Source organism: Ambystoma mexicanum, chromosome 11 (genome assembly GCF_040938575.1).
Source record: "Ambystoma mexicanum isolate Mex_15411 chromosome 11, UKY_AmexF1_1, whole genome shotgun sequence".
In the NCBI taxonomy this organism is placed as follows: Eukaryota; Metazoa; Chordata; class Amphibia; order Caudata; family Ambystomatidae; genus Ambystoma; species Ambystoma mexicanum.
Genome location: NC_090934.1, coordinates 1,064,908,604 through 1,064,932,825, shown reverse-complemented (window position 1 = coordinate 1,064,932,825; position 24,222 = coordinate 1,064,908,604). Strand labels below are relative to the sequence as shown.

Below are 24,222 nucleotides of genomic sequence, written 5' to 3'. Positions count from 1 at the left end.
GAGTTGTAGAAGCCTTCCTTTTGCGGGTCTTTGTTCTCCCCATGTCGAACTACCTTTATATGAGGTTGGTTAGACGGTGTGCTGTCGTCCAGATCAGGACCCTTGTTCTTAAGACCATTGTAGAGAAGCCCATCAACGCTCACACCAGAAAGAATAGAACCCATTAGGGAAATGGGCTCAGCACACCGCTTGCAAGGAGAACAAGGTTTATTCTCATAAAAAACAAGCACGCAATAGCAAAGAACTCTGCTGACACAGAGCGCTCTGACGAAAATGGCATAAGCAACACAGTGTCATGAGTGACGTACATTACATAGGTTACACATCCAGGTGGCTGGTTGGTGCAACCCTATACATATGCCACCTGCTCTATAAGGGATGACGGGCCATTCGTCCCAGCTTCTCTCGTCCGTCGTCTTCCACGTGGGGTTTTTCTTTGCATGTCATCAGACACAAAGCTCCTAATTGGCAATTACTACCACAAATCATTGCATTCCCTATCCCTATCTGTGGCCTAATGTGCACCTGGTACTGTAGACATGGGCGCAGAGGATACTTTTGAAGGTCACGTTAACTTGCAAACCCGAGCTCGATCCGAGACATGTTGGCGCCTTTCCAAATCTTTCCACCCTGGTTTTAGGTTTGATACTTTTCCCCCATGGAGCCTCGCAGCACAAATCACAGGGATCGATGTTGTCGGTTTTGCTGTGATCTTCCTGATAGATGGGCAATCCAACAGTTTTATGGTCTGTGGTCTGGGACTGGCTGGTACCCTGGAATGCTGGAGATTTGGGATGGGCATCTGGGCACTATAACGTAGGGTTGGACTGGTGAAGGTCAGAGGTTTGTGCCCACATTCTCGTGGTATAGCTTTTCACAGAGAACATCTGTCTATGATGACCTGGTCCTGGCTACCCTCACTCCCGTCATCCGATTCCATCTTGTGTGTGTCCACACTACTTGAAAAGTGCTTAGGTGTCTGAACAAGCAGGTTGAGTGGCACGTCCTCTGCGGGGTGGGGAAGAGCCAGAGGGAATGCCGTAATGTGGGTTATTGAGCACCCAATAAATATCTCATAATTGATGCTTCTTACCGGAAGATCCAAATAATGTGGGCCTAATGCTCCTTGTCAGGAGCTTAAGTGTAAGACTCTCAGCAGTAGGGATGCCACGCCCCTCTTTGATGTGGGTGGGGCTGCTGAGCTCGCACACAGTATGAAGCCACGAACGAGTGAGGGTAACTCTTGTTGCTTGCAACTAGATCCTATGAGAGCTATGAACTCACTGTAGCATTGTTCGCTCCTGGAGGCTACAAGCCACACTCTCTGATGCGTCGAAGTCTGCAGCTGCAGCAAAAGACTGAACAGGCATATGCGAGCGTAACCGCTTCACGCAGGCTTATTGATCCCCCGGTATGAGCGCACGGCCAAGTCAATGCCAGAGAACGCCTTTGCTTTGCCACGCCGCGTCACAGGCCAGGGAAAGATTGCCACAGAGCGCAGCCGGAGCCCAAAAGTGATCTTGATTCTCATGGGTGTGGCTGCACTCCCAGTATAGCACCCAGATTAGCAACAAGATCCATGAAGTGAAATGAAAGCCTTTAGTGTTACGTTTACCGAACACACATCAGGCATACTGAAATGTGCGGTGTGCGCTGCAATTAATCAACGTTCCATGGCAACATTGCAATACAGAAACATTGCATTCAGTTATGAACGTATGACATAAAAAGGCCATATGAAATAACCCCTAAACCACTTAACTTTACCGCAGCACACTTGTGTGTGCCGCCGACTCCCTTGTGACCCTGTGGCATCAGTTCCTCCCACTCCCGTGGGGCATTGCTTACACTGCGCCCCCCCTCCTTTTTTCTCTTCCTGTCCCCCGCTTACCGTAATGGTAAGCGGAAGGCATCCCCGCAACCCTTGACTCCTGTTACTACAACCAAGGATGGTGGTTGTGATTTTTGAAGTGCGCAAAGGCGCAGTTTTCGTACCGGGTGACATTGTAGAGTCGCATTAACGGTATGATTCCAAAGTTACAGCATGCAGCATTACTCCTTATGGTTACTTTCTCAATGTGCTCTATTGGGATTAAGCCACTGGACGATTTTTCACTGTAACGTGGTCTTCTCCTCTGTTACTCCTTACAGGCATCCTAATCCCTTACTCTTGTCTTGGTTCTGTCTTCTGCTCTCCCTTCTGTAACTAGGCATGGTCCGAGCGGCTGGGTCCAGTCTCCAGCTCTTGCAGTCATCCCCAGTTTGTCATCCCAGGCTCCTGTGATGGGCTCGACCCATACTTGCTTCAGGTCTGACACCTGAGCTGTTCTACTTCTCTCTTAACAGCTCCAATCTTCATCAAAGCCACCTTCATACTCCTATGCCATTCAATGATGATGACCAATTACTTTCTCCCCTGTCTGCCTTTTTATCCCATGATATTGCTACAGGTCATCATTTCCTGACCATGTTCACGAAAGAAAGATTCCCACTACTATAGAGTGCTTGCTATAATCCAGGGTCCTCGTCAAATAGGGTTATCATTTTTAATACTGTTGTGAAATTTGCTTTGTAGTTTGTGCATAGTATTAAACTGTAATGTTATGCAAAGTGCTCAAACACAAAGTTGGAGTTGTTGTATTTAGCAGTTTGTTTTGAATTAAGTGCTAATGACATATTTGATAGGTTTATTACATTTTTTATTTTGACTTTGTAGTGAAATGGTTCTATTTAACTGACAAAATGAAGTTTTAAAGATTGTTTGTCATTGGAAATGCCAAAATCAGAATGAGGACACACAAATCTGGATGTACAGTCTGTGTTTCTCTGACATTGAGCCTTGAGTTTATAGCTTTGTTTCTTTTCAAAACAGGCACATCTTATTTGCTGTATTCAACACTGCCTAGCTTGGTACAACAGTAGCGTGCATCAGAACAAAGGTTTGGTGGAGGAGGAAGATGATGATGATGATCATATGGGGCTCCAACAGGACTTGGATGAAATGCTGGAGTCCATCACAAGGCGAATGATTAAAAGTGACTTGGAGGATTTTGAATTGGTGTGTGAAAACATGTTCAATGATTATATGAATTGTTTTATCCAAAAGAAACTCTTCCATTATTAATTGCTCAATTGTTTGTGCCTAGGATAAATCTGCAGACTTCTCTGTAACCTCTGGTGTTGGCGTGAAAAATAACATCTATGCCATTTTGGTAATGGGGGTTTGCGAGGTCCTCATGGAGCACAACTTCAACATAGGGAATTTTAGGTAAGGTGCTGTGAAGGTGCATATTTTTCTGTCTATATCCTTACACCTGCCCACAAATTGTAAACAAAAAAAGTTATATGCTTCTGTACCATTCAATGTAATTTTACTGTAGAAATACTAAGTTGTCCTCAATATCCATTTCAAATCCCCTCAGAACCGGAAACTCTCCTCATTGTACTATCCTTTGGTAAAACATCAGTTTGCAGTCTTGCTGTGATCTCTGTGCTGACCCTGTTATAAGTTGCCTCTGATTGAATACTGTGCCCTCTACTGTATAAGTAAATAAAATTCAAATAAACAAAATTAACATTTCCATCGTGCCTCTCAAACTGCCTTTTACAGTGCAGCAGTGCAATAGAATGTACCTGTCTCCTGTGAAGGCATCTTGGAGTAAGACACAGACAACAGATTCTGAATTAACAATACAACTTTATTCACTTAAAAGTCAAAATGGCAAAGGGCCTATCTTGCCCTTTATTATGGTGGGATTTCCCTACCAAACCAAAACTAAGGAAAGTCAAAGTCCAAGAGTTCAATTTAGGAATCTGTCTGAGTCCAAAACCTATACTTGCCCTCACAACTGATCTATACAATGTGTAGTGATGTCAGCAACCAACAAAACAGTGTTCAACACAAAGTTCGGAGCACAGGCCAGTTTGCAGCTTTCTTTCAGCTCCCTTCCCCAAGTAAAAAGCAGTTCCAACAAAAGTCTCAGGATTGCCTTATGTTCAGGATAATATAGAATTAACCAGTACTCGGGGTTCCCTTCCCCAAGTTCCAAAACACAGATCAAAACACAATATATCTTGAGGCTCCGCCCTCAAGTTAATAAGAAATTCAAGCATACCCCAAGATGCACTTTTAATGATATATTGATATAATGGTGTTTCCCAGTTTTCCTAAAGTTCTGTACTTTCACTGTCTGCATATGGTAAGTCTTTATACAACAAAAATGTCTTGGCTGAAGAGTGCAGTTCATTTTGGTTCAATTGTTCATCTCCAAAGTTCCATTCACTTTGGAGTCCAATATTCAATGGGTTCAGTTGCATTGTTAAAGTTCTATTTACTGTAAGGTTCAACATTTATTGGTTTCTTTAATTCAAAGTTTGATTGTTTTGTAGATTCAACACATATGAACCTAGCTTGCATTTAAAGTTTCATTCACTTTAAACTTGGCACACAGGTGGTTTATTTAAATTGTAAAGCTGAATTCCTTTATAATCTTCTTAGGTAAGTTTTCTTTCAGTGCGGTATTCAATAAGTATGAGGATGCATTTGTTAAGCTTTGTATTCAGTGCGGCATTCAATCATTATCAAAGGTTTTCATTTAGTTCACTTTTTTATATTCAGTTAATTTCGTTGTAATATGCCTTTGCGGTTTGCCTTTAAACGTGCCCAGCACTCAGACTTTTAAAAAAAATTCCTTTGTGTACACGCGATAACTCCGTACCAAAGTAATTTCAATTGTTCAATGGTTAACAAGTTCCATTGTTCTCTGGTTTGCAAGGCTTCGGATCTGAGACGTTTGAAAATGTGTCTCATTCAAGTGAGAACTCTGATACAAAATGACCTTGTAAGATCGTACATTTGCATATTGGGTATCTGCTTTCACAGAAACTCACTGGTTGCTTCGTTGCATCTGCAGTGCAGAACTCTTGGCCTTCTGGTCTCCGCCTCAGGGCTCCACCTCGTGGCCCTCAGGCACTCCTGGGTCGGCTTCTGTCTCCAGAAGAACGAGCACTTAAACACTAGAAGAAGTGGCAGCCTCCATGTACGGCTCCCCTTTCAATATTCTTTCAGGTTGGCATGCTCCAAAAGTACAGCTCCCTGCTGCTTCTCTTGGCCTCTCTGCTGCTGCTCCACCTTCACTGCCACTGCTTCTCTCTCTGACATCACTTGATTGGGCTTTTTATATACCTGCAGCCTGTTAATAGGTTGCAGGTGTGAATGTACAGTTAGCCCTGCCTAACTGCTACAACTATCAGCAGGCCTCTTCCTCGTCCCAGTACTGTTGGTAGTCGTATATGAGGAAGTCAGAGGAGTTGACTCATAACTCATGATGGCGGGGGAAGGGTTGGGTGGGTCATTAGTAGGAAAAGGGAGAGACCATGGCTCTCCCAATGGCATTGCGCGCCCAATCTCCAAAGACCCTCCACCCAGGTGATCCTCCCTCGCTTGTCCACCCCCAGGGTCGGGATCTAAGAGCAGTGACCTTTCCCATGCCACCTGTGCAGAGGATCTGTGGGGAATAGGAGTGAGAATACCCTCAGGTTTCTCATACTACTGTAAAGAAACAAAGGGTATTTCTCCATGAAACCCCTTGGTATCCTGTTCTGGGGTGAAAGGAGAAGAATCATCGCTGTGGGTTCCGGAACGTGAGAGGGAGAGGGAGTCTGAGGGTGAGACATGGGATCCCCTTTCCGTAACAACTCACTACCCGACATTCCCTCTGTTACCATACACCATTTCAGTACCCATACCGTTACCCCATACCCTATTCCAACAGGTACCAACACAGAAGGAAGGCATAGAACCAGGAGAAGAAAATTATGTGTCACCCCATGCCCTACAACAACAGGACTACCCCGCTTTTCCCGACAATATTTTACCAGATTTACCTAAACTCATTAGTGAAAACTACAGTTCCCATAATTCCTCCCCTGTTATTTTCTAAAGCCACTAGGATGAAGAAGAGGAGGATGAAGATTACAAACCGGGAACCACACACACAGAAAACACTCTCCCCTTTCTATAGCAGACTGTCCCATTAACGAGGCTAGGCAAAGTCAGGCCTCCCTTTACAACTATGCACACCTAACCTAATCACCACTCAGGAAGTATAAAAGACGGAGCAGGAGATCACACTTTGAGCGGGCTGGGGATGCTGGAAGATGCCAGGAAGCAGGTGAAGGACCTAGTGAGCTGCAGAGACCCTGGGAAACCTGGAGGAGGTGAAAACCACCCAAACACTGGCCCTGTTACTTGAATGGAGACTGCAGTGTGGAGGAGGGAACTATGCCTCCAGAATGCAAGACCAGCGGCAGCTGGGGCTTGCCTAGTGGTACCCATAGCAAAACCTCTCTGCTGGACAAGGTTGGCGAACTCAGGTCTCCGAGGGGCAAGGGGAGAGACCTGGAGCTCCGATTAACATCGCCTTTTTGCTGATGCAGTTCCCAGTGCCCGATAATGCCATTTTAGGGAGCTATGAAGTATGATCAAAATTAGCCCAGCGCATTCCGGGACTAGAAGTCCCAAGATCTTTTTTTAAAAATTTTAATTGTGAACTTTGAAAGGAGGCTCGAGCCGGGCTGAGGGAAGCCTTATTAGGTAGCTGTGAAGCGTGAAGGGAAGCTTGATTCCGACTTAGGCAAGCCTTCGAGGTGAACTGTGCTGCATGAGAGAAGGCTCGAGCCCAGCTGAGAGAAGCCTTCATTTGTGACTCTTGAACGCTGGAAAGGAGGTGAACAACGCCTGACCAAAAACCTTTCCCAACAAAGCAGTGTCAGAAAAGAGAGCACCGCCGGTGAGACAGTGAGACTGATACCAAACCAACTTGTGTTTTGAACCAAGGTTGCAAGCGGCAGCATTGTACAAAGAGAACAGCATCTGAAATGTTTGCAAAGAGCGACGTGGATATAATTTGAAGCAAAGAAGTAATTGAAGTTCGAGGGGATTGGGTCCTCCGACGTATTCCATATCTATGACATGTAATCACCACAGCTGTGCTGCTTCGGAAACTTTTTCGGCGTCTGCGTCCTGCGTCGATGACGTCGATACGCCGTCGTCGAGGACCTCCTCCGACGTCATCCGATGTGATAAGTAGGACGCACGACGCCCATAGCCTCAGTTCCGTTTTTTCCGCGAACGTGTTGCTTCGTGTTTCTCGGTTCTAAGCCTCGACTCTTTGGAGTTCTGTTCTTTCTGGTTCTTCGAACCTGTTCGTTTGTGAATTTCCTTCGGACGATGTCTTCCACTTCGTCTTCAACCCCGCGTCCGGGCTTTAAGAAGTGCGGGGAGTGTGGGTCCAAGATGTCGGTGACTGACTCGCACGACGCCTGCCTCTGGTGCCTCGGGGAGGCCCACGACACGGATGTCTGTATCGACTGCCAGTCGCTCACGTCCAAGGCCTTACGCGAACGTGAGAAGAAGTTGTCGGTAGGTCGGGTGTCCAAGCCCCGGAAGTCGAAGTCGGCGGGGCTTTCGACGGATGATTCGAGGGGTGACTCTCCGCGTCATCGTCGGAAGTCTCGTCGGTCTTCTTCTAGGAGTGGGTCTCGCCACTCCTCAGCCTCTTCGAGGCATTCTCGGAAGCGCCGTCACCGGTCGCCTTCCAGGTCCTCTTCCGAGGATTCTGCACGGCACGTCGGTTACCCCACCAGCCGTGCGACGCCGGAGGAATGGGCTTCCTTCGGGAAGAAAATGTTGGCGATTCTTGAGTCGCAGGGTACTCAGCCGTCCGCGCCCCCGAGTGGGGTCGGCAGTGTGAGGTCGAGAGACACCGCTCGCAAGAGTGGTCGGCACGAGTCACGGGAGCGGTCCCGTTCGGACAAGGAGGCTCGTTCTCGCCGTACCCGTTCCAGGTCCCGGTCCTCGACGCGTTCGAGACCGTGTGCTCCTGTGAAGTCTTCGAGGAAGACATCGACGTCTGAGGCGTCGAGGGCGTCGACAGGCTTTCTCGAGGCTCCGGCTTCGAGGACGTCGTCGAGGCCGTCGACGATCAGGTCGTCGAGGGACACGCTCGGGGCTCCGGCCTCGAGGGCTGTGTCGACGCCGCCGATACTGGAGGCGCTGCATCTGACGTCGACGCCGATTTCCTCGACGCCGATCCTCTCGGCGCCGTTGCCGGTTTTCTCGGCGCCGATTCGCTCGACGCCATCGACGCCTTTCGTGTCGGAGGTGCCCCGTGTCACGGGTGTGCCCCCTAGGAAGGCTCTGGTTAAGAGCTAGCACTCTCGGGTGCCTTTTCGCCACCTGGAATATATTTCGGAGGCGGATGAGGATTCTGATGGCCTGGTTCCTAGTCTGGTGCCAGATGAAATTGTCTCGGGCCTTAGTCAGTTTGACGATTTGAGGCAGTCACTGCATGATGCCAGTGGACTGGACACCTCTCCGGAGGTGGACTTTTGTAGGCCTGAGCCTGGCTCCCATGCCGATTCCTCGTACCGGTGCCTTATGGCTAGGGTGTCTGAGTATCTGGGATGGTCTGCTCCTCCAGGGGAGTTTGTGCAGGATGATCTGACGGACATCCTTGATGTTGGTCCCCCAACTGACCCGGTACTGCCGTTCCATATGGCTTTACAGAGAAGGGTGGCGGCGGCTTGGACTGCTCCGGAGAGTCTCCCGGCGGTGGGCAGATCCTTGTCGCGTAAATACCGTCCAGCCAGTAGCGACCCCTGCTACTTGACCAGGCACCCCACTCCGGAAAGTTTGGTGGTGCAGGCGGCCACGGCCCCGGCAAAGCAGGCGTCGTACCCTACCATCCCTCCTGATAGGGACGACAAACGTTTTGATGGCTGGGCGAAGAAAGTGTTTTCTTCTGGTGGTATGGCGCTTCAGGCGGCCAACTCCATTTGTGCCTTGTCTCGTTTCACGCACACTCTGTGGAACTGTGTTGCGTTAGCGGCTGAACGTATTCCCGAAGGGGATGAACGGGTTGGTTTCCTTTCTATGGTCCAGGATGGTAAGGATGCCATGTGTGAGTCCGTTCGGTCGGGTCTGGACTTGGCTGAATGCGTCAGTAGGTCCATGGCGGCGAGCACCGTGATACGCAGGTTTGCGTGGTTGCGGAAGTCGGGGTTTGCTCCTGATGTGCAGTCCCGGCTCCTCAACATGCCCTTTGATGGTGTACACCTTTTTGGCAGCAAGGCTGACGAGAGCCTTGAGAGGTTGCAGACCTCAAAAGCTGCAGCGAAGTCGTTGGGCGCTGCAGTTCGCCAACCTCTGCCTTTTCGTCCTAGGGACGGCAGTGGAGGGGTGGTTCCTTTCGCTATTACTCATCCTTCAGTAAAGCGAGAGGAGCTGGCAGTCAAAGTGGCCAACGCAGGGGTACCAGAGGTGGACGACAGGGTGCCCGTGGTGCCAAGGCCGCTCGGGCAGTTGCCTCTTTGCCCTCAGGTAACGCCACAGCCGCTCCCACTCAGTCGTGAGGCCATGTCCCATGGTTTGCCGGTTGGGGGAAGGCTGGCGCAGCATCTTGTAGAGTGGCAAGCCATTACTTCAGATGTGTGGGTTCTGGAGATCATTACCCTCGGCTACTGCCTTCCTTTTCGGCACAGGCCTCGCGACAATCCGCCGGGGAACCTCTCTTTGCAGAGTCCGGATCCGCTCCTTGCGCAGGAAATTCAAGCCCTGCTGGAGAAAGGCGCCATAGAACTGGTGCCTGTAGCGGAGAGGAACAAGGGATGGTATTCCCCTTATTTTTTGGTTTCGAAGAAAGACGGGGGATTGAGACCCATCATGGACTTGCGCGGTTTGAACAAACTCCTCAGGAAGGACAAGTTCAAGATGGTTACTCTCTCTCAAGTTCTCCGGGCCCTTCAGCTTCAGGACTGGTTGGTGTCACTCGACCTCAAGGATGCTTACTTCCATGTGCCGATCCATCCCAAGCACAAGAAGTACCTGAGGTTCGCGGTTGGCGACTCGCACTTTCAGTTTCGGGTCCTGCCGTTCGGATTGACCTCCGCCCCGAGGGTTTTCACCAAGCTCATGGTGGTGGTGGCAGCGCATCTCAGGCAAAGGGGGATTCACGTCTACCCCTACCTGGACGATTGGTTGATCAGGGGGAGCTCTCCCGAGCAAGTCCTGGATCATCTATCGATCGCCTGTCGCTCCCTTCACAGGCTGGGCTTCTCCCTCAATTTCAAGAAGTCCCATTTGACACCAACACAGCGGCTCCAGTACATCGGAGCAGTGCTCGACACTTCCCTGGGGCAGTGTTTTCCTCCCCAGGTGAGGGCTCTTCACATTCAGCAGATGGTGCACAGGTTTCAGCATGGCCAGACGCTCCCAGCGTTCGAGTTCTTGAGGTTGCTCGGCCTCATGGCATCCTGCATTCTTCTGGTGCCTGAGGCTCACCTGCGGATGAGATCTTTGCAGTGGGCACTCAAGACGCAATGGTCGCAGTCCTCCGGCAGGATGTCGGACTCGATTCAGGTGCCGTCCTCGGTCGCCCGGGACCTTCTGTGGTGGGCCGTCGAAGGCAACTTGATGAAGGGGGCTCCATTTTGGCTTCCCTGGCCGGAGGTGACGGTCGTGACGGATGCATCCCTCACGGGATGGGGAGCTCATGCCAACGGGCTGACAGTCAGCGGTCGTTGGTCTCTGTCGGAGTCCAGACTCCATATCAATCTGTTGGAGCTGAGGGCCGTCAGGCTAGCCCTAAAGGCTTTTCTGCCGTCTGTGCGAGGGAAGGCTGTCCTGATCCTGACGGACAACACAGTGGCCATGCACTACCTCAACAAAAAGGGGGGGGCAGGGTCACTTCCTCTGTGCAGAGAGGCGATGCAGCTCGAGTTCTGGGCCATCCAGCAGGAAGTTTCGATCTCGGCAGTTCATCTGGCCGGTGCCAAAAACGTGACGGCGGACGCTCTGAGCAGGCAGAGCGCAATCTCTCACGAGTGGGAGTTGGCTCAGGAGATTCTCCTGGAGATCTTCGCCCTTTGGGGGACCCCTCACGTGGACCTCTTCGCCTCCAGTGTCAACCGGAAGTGCGAAAGGTTTTGCTCGCGGGAATTTCCTCCAGAAGGAGCCTTAGGAGACGCGTTCGTGGTGGAGTGGTCATTCCCGCTGCTGTACGCGTTTCCTCCAGTCCCCGTCATCCCGCAAGTGCTGCGGAGGTTACGGAAGTTCGGTTCCCGGATGATCCTCATTGCCCCGGCGTGGGCTCGGAGGACGTGGTACCCGGACCTTCTCGACTTATCCATCTGCCCTCCACGTCGTCTTCCCTACCGAGACGATCTGCTCTCACGGGAGGGGGGTCTGGTTCTCCATCCAGAGGTCAGATCCCTCAACCTTCACGCTTGGCTTCTGAAAGGTTGAGGTATAAGGATTGGGACCTCCCTGAGGACGTGATGGAGGTGTTGCTTTCGGCCCGAAGGCCGGCAACAAAGTCTCTGTACCGTTGCCGTTGGCGTAAGTTCTGCGACTGGTGCAGAGTTCAGAATGTGGATCCTTTTGCATGTGCCATCCCCATGGTTCTGTCCTTTTTGCTTTCTTTGGCCCACAGGGGCTTGCAAGTGGGTACCGTTCAGGGTTACCTGGCGGCGCTGTCCATCTTTGGGCGCTCGTCTGAGGAGTGTTCTTACTTTAAAATCCCTTTGATTTCACAGTTCCTGAAAGGGCTCACTAATGTGTTCCCTCCGTCACCTTTCCTGGTGCCCGGTTGGGTTTAAACTTGGTTCTTAAGTTTCTTATGGGTGCTCCGTTTGAGCCTTTGCATTCTTGCCCTTTGAGGCTGTTAACTCTGAAAACTGTGTTTTTAGTTGCGGTTACTTCCGCTCGCAGAGTGAGTGAGTTACTGGCACTTTCAGTTAAGCCTCCCTTCACTGTATTTCACAAAGAGTCCTTAGAGTTCGTCCTTCTTTTCTTCCGAAGGTAGTGACGGAATTTCATTTGGCCCAGAAGGTTGTTCTTCCGGCATTCTATCCTCCTCCGCATCCTGGTAAGGAAGAGGAGAGGCTCCATAGGCTTGATCCTAGGAGAGCTTTGAGCTTTTATGTTTCACGCATGTCCCGGGTCAGAGTGGATGATCAACTCTTTATTGGTTACGCTGGAAAGCGTTTGGGGCAAGCTGTGACGAAACAGACTTGTCTCGCTGGATTGTTTTGGCCATCTCGGAGTGCTACCGTTTGGCGGGTAAGGACCCACCGGCTGGCTTGCGGGCCCATTCTACCAGGGGTATGGCTGCGTCTACTGCCCTGCAGAGGGGTGTTCCTATTCGCAACATCTGTGATGCAGCCACCTGGGCTTCAGTACATACATTTGTACGTCACTATTCCCTTGATTCCATCCGGGCACGGGATCTGGCCTTTGGCAAGGCGGTCCTTTGGGAGTCTGTCATAGATATGGAATACGTCGGAGGACCCAATCCCCTCGAAGAACAAGTTACTTTCTTACCTGGTAACGTTCTTTCGATGGGATGGTCCGACGACGTATTCCATATCGCTCCCGCCCGGCCTTCCCCGCTGCAGAATTTCTTTTGCAATTGCAGCTTACGTTCCGCAAGGCTTTGTGTCTGACTGGCAGTTGACTTATGTCACACGTTCTGGGGGGAAAAAACTACAACTGAGGCTATGGGCGTCGTGCGTCCTACTTATCACATCGGATGACGTCGGACGTCGGAGGAGGTCCTCGACGACGGCGTATCGACGTCATCGACGCAGGACGCAGACGCCAAAAAAGTTTCCGAAGCAGCACAGCTGTGGTGATTACATGTCATGGATATGGAATACGTCGTCGGACCATCCCATCGAAAGAACGTTACCAGGTAAGAAAGTAACTTGTTCTTTGTGATTGAACTTTGGGAGGCAACCCAAGATACCATAGACCGAGTGGTCCGGTTCCACGTCGGCGCTCATTTGAAGGTCTCTGTTAGGTATTCAACTGATGCTGAGTGTGAGAAAAAGGAATACTGAGATCGAAGTGGTGATGAAACGGGTCTTGCTAAATCCCGTGCACATTTGAAAGTCTTCGATAGTTTCAAGTACATCACAATTGGTCCGAGCCTGGCTGAGGGAGACTAATTGAGTGAAAGAAAGCGATCTGATCGCCTGGCTGAGGGGGATCCGGGCTGAACCGTGAGTCACCTGAGAAAGAATTATCTGAACATAGTCTGAAAGGGATCTGAGCCCTGAAGAGGGGGATCCAACGTTTAACTTTTTGGTTTGATAGGGATGAGCCTGGTTTAGGGGGGATCCACAGTGAATACCAAATTGAAATATTGATAAAAGGAAAAGAACGTTTTGTATATCCAGGCCCGCTCAGTCAAGAGATTTGCAAGAAGCAAAGAGACTTGTACACAGGAGGTCTTGAACTGTGAAAATAGAACTGTATCCTCGTGCCGCAGAAGCCAGTGTGTGTGCTTTGCTCGAGTGAACCGCCTTGTCCCGTGCTGAAAACACAGGGAAGAGAGGCCAACGACCCAAACATCCTGACTTATCATTTTGTGAACACTTCTTTCATTTTCATGAACATCACCCCACCTTTTTTTGTAAATTAGTGGTAAGGTTTGGCAATAGGTTTTTTAGTATTGGCCCTTTTTAATTTGACAAGACTCCACAAGGACTGCATTATTATTATTTTTCTTGGTCCCATCCGTAGATTTAGGTTTAGATGGGTGTTGATTTCGCCGTTGTGAAAGTTCAATAAACACCTTTGTACTGTAGTCACTTGTGTCTGTTTTACTGTTGATACCATGTCTTCCTTACACTCCTTACTGCAGAAATCAGCCCTTTGATTTATGCAGTGTTTGTATTAGCACCTGCCATTGGTCTTGCTTACAGGAATCTCAAACACCTTCTGTGTAATTAATTAACATTAATTAACATTCAGGCAATTCTGATTTGTCTATTTCTATCACTTATTACTCCAGCTTGATCTTTATGTACAGTCTGTTGTTTTACAAGCCATTTCATGGATATCCTTCTGTTGCGTTTTATAAAGCGCATTAATTGCCACATGTAGCCTCTTGGTTGTAATGATAGTCAATTGGCTGCAGATCTCAGAGGACACCAGCTACGTGAAGTACTGCATACAAAGATACTTGTGTATATTTTCCTAAACAAGAGGTAATACTCATTTGGGTAAAGAGAAGGGAATGGAATTCCATTCCTGGGGGCATGGGGCTCTGAACCAATTTGTTTTTTTTCTTAATGTGGAGACAGGAATCAGTAGATAGGGAAGAATTTGGAGTCCAGGCTGGTAGATATGGTTGCATTTTATTGTGGATGAAATGGGATACTTGTCTATAAAAGGTGTGATACCCAGGAATTATAACACACAATTAAAATACCTATTGCCTGCACAGTAACAGTACATTGACCCAAAAGACACAACCCACCCCTATATTATACTCCAGGGGGACCGCACCTGGTGTTATGCCTACAACATATAAAGTTAAGGGCTGGGATAAGAATGGAACCAGACATTAGAACACACAGTAATAGTTATCACCCAGAATCTCTAGGCCAACACTAACCGAGTCACTGTATTTCTACCCCTTTGGGACATAGTTCTGTGGAAATACAAATGCAACCCTTACAGTTAATGAAGTTTGCAGTGGAAGTAAACAAATTCCCAAGAATAAATCCAGATACACTTCAGCAACAATTACTAATTCAGTACACCTCAGGGAAAAATAATTACAATGTTACCAAAAATAGGAAGTACAACTATGTATTCATAGTTGAAGCATAACTTTAAAAACCACTGTTAAATACTACCATTCCTGTTCTTTTAGCCTAAAACTCACTGGACCCAAACTGGATACAGCGAACATGGTCAGGAGCAGTTAAGTACGTCCAATGTCACTTTAGGAGAGTTTCAAGGGGAGTACAATGTTCCTTAGAAATAAGCATGACAAAGTCAATAGACCATCTGTGTATATGGGGAAACAGGAAGGTAAGTCCAAGTATGACCCCACATTTGCTGATTCGGCAGCAAATAACCTCTGAGTGGATGAGAGGAGACCCATTGAAGCAATCCAGAGGTTCATTCTAGAACCAGAAGCCCCAAAAGAAAGATGCAGCAGAGCAGAAAAACCTTAATGTTAACCAAAAGGAAATGAGATGAAGACTAGGGGCATCTTCACGAGTTGGGCGGTATCCCAGCAGTTAATCCACTGAAATACCGCCCAATGCAATTATTGTTACTTCCGCTTGCTCTGGTGGAATTACCGCCGGATTACGAGTGGCAGAGGTGGTGTGAGTCTCCATTTCTTTTTTTTTTTTTTTTTTTAGTCCATTGGAATTAATGGGGCATTTTCAGCACAATTACTGCAGTAGTAATTCCGCCGTGATAATTGTGACGAAAATGGGCGGAAAGTCCGCGGATTTGGCTCCAGCTCAGAGCTAGAGGTGAATCTTCCAACTTTCGCCCAACTGATAGTTGGGCAGTGCAGTAATGCGGCTATAACGCTATTACCGCCGCATTTTGACTGCACTGTCCAACTCGTGATGAGGCCTTATGTTCTGAATAATCTCGACCGCGGTGTGCCCTTAGGGTAAGAAACTTGAATCATTCACCACCTCAGAACCCAGAGCTAAGTACTTGCTGCTTTTGCTAGCAGAAAATCTGTTCCTAGAAGGCTGAACAACCTGGACTTGAACCCAGGCCCAGCTATAGCCCCAATTGTGGAAAAGAAGAATCAGCACCCTTCCCTGAGGGTGCCCCACAAGCTAGGAGCAAAGGCAAGGGTGACTCTGGGGCAGTGGTAGAATCCAGCAATGCAAGATCTTGCGACTCCAGGGGAAAAGGGAGGCAGCAGCCCAGCAGAAGACAATCCCATCACGTATGTAATGGTGGGGTGATCTAGAATAGCTCAAGGAAAAGATGAGTCAGGGTATTTAGTATTAGTGTCCTAATACCCTTCCAGGTAATGGCAGCAACCAGCACCAACGGTGGAGACCCGGGCAGTAAGCGACGGGGAGCGGCAATAAAACAGCCTGGAGACTGTCCCAGCACGAAAGGCCTGTCCCAGCATGCTAAATCGGAGGCCCGGGATGGTCGCTCAAAAGCAGCGATCAACCCAGGACACACAACTCAGCCAGTATGGCCAAGTGTGGTCCTAAAACTGAAGGCAATTTTTAAAATCTTTATTATGTTACATGGTTTAAACATAAAACCATAACACATACAAAACACTATAAATATACAATAAAAAATACAATTTACAATACATATATTATTAAATATACCTATCACACACACAATTAAATGTTCACATACAATCATTCTATCTCAACTAACTTATTGTGAGAAACCAGAAGGTGTCTCACCACTAGTCCCCGGGGATCTGTCATCCAGGTTGCCAGGACACAGCCATCGCTTTTGGATCCAGTTCCTGGGGGTGGACCAGTGCGGGAGGATCACCTGGGTGAGGGTTCTTCGGGGAGTAGGAGTGAGATACCGGATGCTGAGACACGGTATCCCCTTCCCTGTAACACCTTTTCCCCATCCTACAAGGTAGGATACTTAGGAACTGTACCCCCCCCACCCCCATGGCCCTTTACAACACAAACACTTTCACACGGACAGCCCGCTATGGGAGAAAACAAACTAACACCCAAGCCACCTGACGTGTCCCAATGATTTGGTCAGAAAATAAATTACTGATAACTAATGACACCTGACTTTCATTAAACTTCCCCACACGGATAAAAGGCGTTGTACGAGCGAGGCAAAGCACACGAGGCAACATCAGTTTTGAGACGGCAGCAGGACGAGAAAATAAAGACAGGAAAACAGGAGGGGATTGCAAGGTGGGAAATTCCCTTGACCTTTCCGACAAGGAACCGTTCTGCTTTCCAATTTTGAGGGGTCTTGAAGGTAAGACCAGGAAACCTGGCTGAAAAATCCTGCATTGTGTCGGAGATAACCAGGGCCGCTCGCGTGTCACTAATTAAGGAGCAGAGAAGCAGCAGTCGCCGTGGTACCGTCCTTGGCTCCAAGAACAAAGCAGCATCAGTGAAATCACCACAGCGGTGAGTTGGGGAGACTGATGATACAAGACCGGTCCGTGTTGAAGCCAAGGTTGCAAGCCGCAACATTGTATTTCGACTGTGCAGGATTTTGCTTGACCCGTCGCAGGACCACTTCGATTCACAATTCTTTGTTCTCTTCTCAATAAACTTTCACTTCTGTCACTTCTTAGCTGGGTACCTTACAGGGACCTTCGATTGAGCACCCGCACAATGCTGGACCACTCTGTCAAAGGTATTGTATTTTGCTTTTCAAAGTTCAAACGCTCATCAGCAGTTCAACCTTACTTGTCTTTTATCACACTCGTTTTAACAATGTTCGTTCCAGCGCTCACCATACAATGTTGATGTTTGTAACCTTGGCTTCAACACAGACCGGTCTTGTATCGGTCTCCACAACTCACCGGCTGTGTTGATTTCACTGACGCTGCTTTGTTCTTGGAGCCAAGGACGGTACCAGGCGGCTGCTGCTTCTCCCTGCCTTGATTATTTTCACGGGAGGGCCCCGAGTATCTGACACACAATACAGGATTCTTCAGCCTGGTTTCCTGGTCTTACGCTTTCCAATCTCGAGTGCTCTTGAAAGTAACAGTATCTTGTCGGAAAGGTCAGGGCATTTCCCTCCTTGCCATCCCCTCCTGCTTTGCTGTCTTCTCTCGTTCAGCTGCCTTCTTAAAACTGCAGTTTTTTCGTGTGCTTTGCTTCGCTCGCAGTGTGCTCTCGTGCTCCGCCTTTTATCAGTGTGGGGAAGTTTAATGGAAGTCAGGTGTGAGTGATGGTGAGTATTTGCCTGACCATTGCATTGGGACACGTCAGGAATACTGCTCGGGTGTTAGTCTGTTTTCTCCCAGAGCGTGCTATCCGTGCTAAAGTGTTTGTGTTGGAAAAGGTGGGGGGGTAGAGTGCCTATGTATACTACCTGGTAGGATGGGGTAAAGGTGTTACAGGAAGGGGATACCGCATCTCGCCATCCGGTGTCTGACTCCCACTCCCCGAGCACCCCTCACCCAGGTGATCCTCCCGCACTGATCCACCCCCAGGAACTGGATCCAAAGCGATGGCCATGTCCTGGCCACCTGGATGACATTAATGCGGTCCTCAAATGGATTTAAGTCAAAGCATGTTTGCCTAAATTAATCAATTAAGGAGAGAAGATGCTTCTGTACAAGTGGCGACAGGGATGTCCATTACTGCAATGTCCAGCCTATCTTCTTGTATTAGTTCTACCCCAGAAATGTCCTTTTTTTGTAATGATAAGCAGTGCAGGTATGTCATAGAACAGGGATAACATGGTACTCCGATTCATGTTGATTGTATCCTCGTTCAGGAACACAGATTATATAATCAAACGCGCATGAACAGCACAGATGTTATTATTCTGCTCCTTTCGCTTCACTACCTTATCTGTGGTGTCAGAATGTGAACTACTGCAAGTAGGACCATTCGCTCTGCCAAACAGCAGCAAAGAATCACCACATTGAACTATGACTTCTCTGACCTCCTTCAAAGCCGGGGCTGGATTGCAGAGCAATTCTACCAGGGTGACACAAAAATGGGCAGAGTATTGCGTGTAGAATTCTCAGGGCTGGGAATTGGTCCCTCTCGCATACTGTCAACACAAGTATTCAGAGATCTCTGTAATGTTAATGGAGCCATATAATTTGTCGAGCAAGCAGCGTCCATCACTGTAACACTCTTCCCATTTTCCTTCACCAACTTCTCCATTGATGTCGTGGATTTTTTGGGTGGGCGGCTTCTGAAACAGGAGGGCAATCACCCTTTGCTGTGGCTGCCCAACAAGCACATTTGCCTCTTCCATCTTGCTGGGCAGAGAGAACAAATTAATCTTACAGAAGTGTTTTTCCTGATCTTTCTTTCTTACTTATGCATTTGTTGATTTCTTAGGTTGCTCCACAGCAGTGTTTCCCCCTTTTCTTTTTCGGCCCTTTGTTTTTACTAGGGCCACAGGGTCAAGTTCTTAATTCAACTGGTTCTTCTACCTTCTGGTTTTCCCACGACAAGGCTGCAAACCTGCAAAACACCTCCATAGTAGATTGTGAAAGGGGGGTATCAAATCCGTCAGCCCCCTCTTGATCCTCCACGAGCATCACTGAGGCTGTTGGACTTCCATAATTAGGAGGAGGAGGCATTTCTTCCCATATGCATTCATGTGCATATACTTCATTTTTTAGATCCATCAATATCACACTGTGAGCTTCTGATTCCTTGATTATGCACTCTGACATTTTTTTCTTATTTTTGATGTAAAGTTACCTGCCTTCTCCTCGTTCCCTCTCCCCTGCTAATCACTTCTTTCTGCTCTCTCGCTTTCTCTCCTCTACTTCTGCTCACTTTAGCTCACTGGATTCCAGGTATACCTTTAGAGCTTCACAAATCCCAAACTTTCCTCGCCTGTCTCCTGCACTTGCCCCCGAGCCTTGCATTTGCCACAGCACTACTGCATTTCGGTTGTGACCCATGAGAGTTTAACCCATGTTCTGACGGGGCTGGGCATACTTGGTCCCTACTACCACACCCCCCACCATTGTTTCCTCTAATTAGTTTTCCCTATCTGCTGAAACGGTTGGCTGTTGTGCGCACATTATTGTTTATGTGTGTAACTTATAGGTAAGGCACCTTGTGAGCTACCGTCGCAGAAGAGAGTTTGAAATTTCCTCTTTCCAGCCACTGCAATTCTTTAAAAATCTTACAACACTTTTTCCAAACACATAGGCTAAAATAAAAAGTCTTATGTGATTATACAGAAAACTCATCAACTAGTCCAAGACTTCAATATGTGCCACAGTACCTTCCAAACGTACTTCTGCGCAGAGAAAAATGTCGGCCTCATTACGAGTTTGGCGGTAAGTGGTAAAGTTGCCAGTAACTCCATTACCGCCAACTTTACCACTACGCCAAATTACAATTTGGGGCCTGGAGTGGAGGATTTGCCTCCAGGTAAATCCTGTAGATAAATCCTCCAACTCAACGCCGAAATCGTCTGAATTTCCACTGCATTAATTCTTCAAAAAAAGCCACATTGAGTCTAATGGGCTCAATATGGACTCAAGGGGCCTCATTACGAGGTGGGCGGTAAGGGGTTACCGGCACCGGTAAGGGCACCGGTGCCGGTAATCCCATACCGCCCTACTACCAGTTCCCTTTGCGGGTCCTCCCTTAACGCCTAGTTTTACCAGGCGTTAAGGACGGGACCCGCAAAGGGACTTTGGAGCTAATAACGGTACCGCAATTTGAGCCCTATGGGGGCTCAAATGGGAATGGGGAAGGGCCCTGGTGAGTGGGGAATTACCGCCCCCGCCAACCTTGGAATGGGGCTGTAATAGCTCCATTCACCAGGGCCCAGTCGGTAAGGATTTGGAGGCAGCCATGGCGCTAATAGCGCCATGGTTACCTCCAAACTCCTAATGAGGCCCAATATGAATGGGGAATTACACAGCCTCCACCAGTTGTAATCCGGCAGGAATTCCTCCGGACCAAGTGGCGGTAACAGTAATTTATTTGGGCGCTGGGATACCGCCCCAAGTCGTAATGAGGACCTGTATGTTTTATGCCACTGGAAAATCACTAATTTGTATTAAAAAACACAAATATCTCTTGCCATAACTGAGGCTGTCAAGAAACTCGACAGACTACATTTGCCGATGGATTAATGGCAATTAAAAACAATGTGTCAAAAACATGCTGAAATGAGTTCAAGTGCCACTTTAATGAAGTAATTCAAGGGCCAGGAGAACATGCTTCTAATAATTTTTGTAAGGATTATTGCATCACATTAGAATATGATGATCAAAGATTTCCGTGCCTCTGCTTACTATCCACATTACGTTCTTCTGTGGGTAGTGATAACACCAGTCTTAGAGCCAAGAGACATATGCACTGTGCACTATGCAGTTTTACTCCCTAAAAAAAAAAATGAAAATGTGCCTTACAAAAATGAGAAACAATGAACATATATTGCTTCAACCCACAAAGTTCCACTGATATTTTTTCGAATTAGTACCAGTAGGGCAGTGGCATAGGAAGGAACTCTAATAATATTAATGCCCGATCTCAAATGGAATTTTAAGGGGAAAGAACATCTTTTAATAAGCAGAAAGTATCCTTATTGCCAAAGCCAATTACTTTTTTACTCCCTGAAAAATCATTTGACTCCAAGTAGTGAGCAAAATCTGATTAGAGCCCTGCTTGTACACCCAGCAGTTGAGCATAGAAAGAAAAAGAAGGTGCTGTTGTCTAGATGGATACTAGAATTTCCTATCCTTTATTTATTTTTCATTTTTTTATTTTATCAAACTGTATAGTTTGTAACAAACTTCATTTATAAATATTAGTTTGTTACTTAAATTTGCCGAAAAACGAAAATATAGACGATAAAAATGAAAATATAACAAACAAAAAAAAAAGGTTTCTTGATTTCAGTCTGAAAAAGCACACAAAGTATATAGTCATCAAAGGGCTCCTTTTTGATCCTTCAATGATCTTTTGTTCCGTTCCAAAATGTTCTGCAAGAATTGTACTATTGTGAAAATTAGTTTATTTTCTCGTCCGTTCATTATTAATGACCATCGAGTGTCTTTGTCCATCTGTTGGGCTAATATGTTGAAATATTTGCCAAAGATCAGCCTTTTTTCCAATAGTTCTGGACAAATCATTAGTAAATGATGTATTGTTTCTGGGACTTATTGTTTTTGCAGAATCTGCAGTATTGATCTGTTTTAGTAATTTGCTGCATCATTGCCAATTTTTCTCTTGTTGGTAAATTGTGAAGGTCGAATCTCCATATAGATTGCACGAACCTTATAATCAGGAAATGTATCCATGTATTTTGGGATTTCATTTAATGATTGTATATCAGATTGCCATTGGAGATTTCTGGAGTATAGGGTTTTAGCATTACAAGTCTTGATCCAATCGTTTCTTGCCAATTTGATTTTTTACATGCTGTGGTCTGTTTGTAAGCATTTCGACTGTTATTTCTTCATCCTTTAAGTGTCGAAGTAGATGCTCTTTCCAGGTCCGCAGAACTGTGTTATTCATGGCATCAGGATTACATTTCAAGGTATTTCTTCTTTCATCAGAATTTTTCGCAAGAGGTCTAATTGCTTCCATGTAAATATTGATGACAGCGACTGTGTCACGATTTCATGACAAATTCTCGCCATTGGATATGAATCAGAGAGTTTTAAGATTTCTCTCCAGAACATTGCCTCTAATTTTGTCCAATTTTTTGGTTGAGTGAATCATTGCATCTCTACCATAAGTGATTACCGGAATTACTTTCTGTCTATAGAAAGATATGATAGGCTTAAATGAAAATTTGCCAAACTTTCGATGAAGGACACATCCTTGTCTGGCTAGAGATTGAGTTTTCCTTTCTAGAGTACTGAACCATTGCTTTTCTATTTTCGACTGATTTATCATGATGCCAAGGTATTTAAGAGTCGACACTTCCTCAAGGCAGGTCTCATCAATGGTCAGTTTCAATGGTCTTAGTTTCCTGAATGGGAATTTCACCAGAGCCATGACCTTGGTCTTTGTAGTATTAATACGCAATTTGTTGGCCTTCATATAATCCCCCAGGAGGTGTAGACTCTGTTGTAGACCTGAAATAGTTTTGTCCAATAAGATAATATCATCGACATAGAACAATGCTGGCACAGGGACAGAGTTCAGTTTCGGCGGGTTTCAGGCCAAGTTCGTCAGGTGTGCTTCACAGTCCGCTGTGTACAGATTCTACAAGGTAGCTGCCAAGGGGCGTCCTTGTTTTGGACCTTTTGATGTGCTTATCAAGGGGGTTGTTATGCCATCCTTTGAAAGTCTAACTGCAATTGAGGTGTTGGAATATAACAACTTAATTGGTTCTAGGATCTGTCGGGTAGTTACATACTGATAACTTCTTCCATAGCTTTAGTCTCGATATGGAATCAAATGCCATATGTAGATCTAAAAATGCTGCGTAAATCAATGTTTTCTTTTCTATGGCTTCATGCTTGATCAGGTTCATTATGAGGAGGTTTACATTTGTTCCAACATCAGGCGTAAAACTGTTTATTCCTATCCTTTAGCAAACAGGCAACACATTTCCTTCAGTGTACTGCCGAAACGTCTGACTTCGTCTTTGAAATCTGCTTTGTTTATCAGCCGCAAGGAGTGATGTTTCCACCCATACCCTTCCCCAACCCCTGTGCTTGCCTCGTATACTAGTTGATAGAGCACTGTAAAATGTGAGGGATAGTAGCAGTAACCACTCACTGGGATATTTGTTGCAGACCCACAATACTTTGCAAGCAAGGCGTATTTAAATGCCTCAACATATGACGTGCATTTTAAGAATGTCATGACTGCATGTGCACAATTCTTTTGCAGTGCATACAAGATTGTTTGCAACATACCCCATCCTTCTATCATTGTGTAGGATTACACAAGTGCTCAGTGAAACTGTTTTTGTATAGAAGCAAGTTACCATATAATATGTGAAGGTCTATGCCCAAAGGAACTCTGAACACTTGGAAACGATGCAGATTGTGTGAAAAGCATTCTCCTGTCTGAATATCCGGTGCCCTGATACTATGGACGAGTACTCCCAGCTATAGTCCATACCCATTATCCATTGTAGGCTAAGTAAATGATATTGCAATGTTGCTGTTTACTTATAGGGTAATGTTAGTAATGCTAAAGTAGGAGACAATGAGCAGCGCATTTGTCTTTTCAACATCTTTAGAGGGCAAATTAATATTTGAGTTTTATAATACGTTAATTTACAAGGGGGCCGCTTCAGAGCACTTGCGTGACATATGTACAAAGAGGAAGTATGGGATTTGGTTACACATCCAAAAAGCCTGCCTATTTACAGTCAGTACCCGATATTTGAGCTGGTAGTTCGATTATATAGTGTGGGTGACGCTTTTGATAAGGCACAATGAGTAACAGAAATTCTGGCGTGTGAACGTTATTCATGTTATAACAATCATAAAACAAGTGGCTGTAGGTACACGTCTGCTAACCTTTCGCAGAGCCAAGAGAGCAAGAGTCAAGGTTGTCCGGTAGTATCTTAATGTACTCTGGGGCAGAAGTTATTAGAGTCATAAGTTAAAAGTGTGGTAGAGTCAGGTTTAGGAGTCATGGGTGGAGAGTGAACATTTTCGGTTAATGTGTGCAAGCATATCTTGGTTAGATTCTTCTTTTCATGGAGCCTGTTTTTTCATATTAGTTTTTAACCTCTTGTGTTGCATTCTGCTG

General features: G+C 46.8%; 1 protein-coding gene across 4 annotated transcripts in view; it reads left to right on the top strand.

Annotated features, from left to right (window-relative positions):
* Positions 1–24,222, top strand: part of FANCI (FA complementation group I) — a 1,757,660-nt gene that overhangs the window by 574,381 nt on the left and 1,159,057 nt on the right. For all 4 annotated transcript variants that reach the window (XM_069624307.1, XM_069624308.1, XM_069624309.1 and 1 more), the window contains 2 exons: positions 2,873–3,058; positions 3,147–3,268. In XM_069624307.1, the coding sequence (XP_069480408.1) occupies positions 2,873–3,058; positions 3,147–3,268 (308 nt within the window). The remainder of the gene's footprint in view (positions 1–2,872; positions 3,059–3,146; positions 3,269–24,222) is intronic.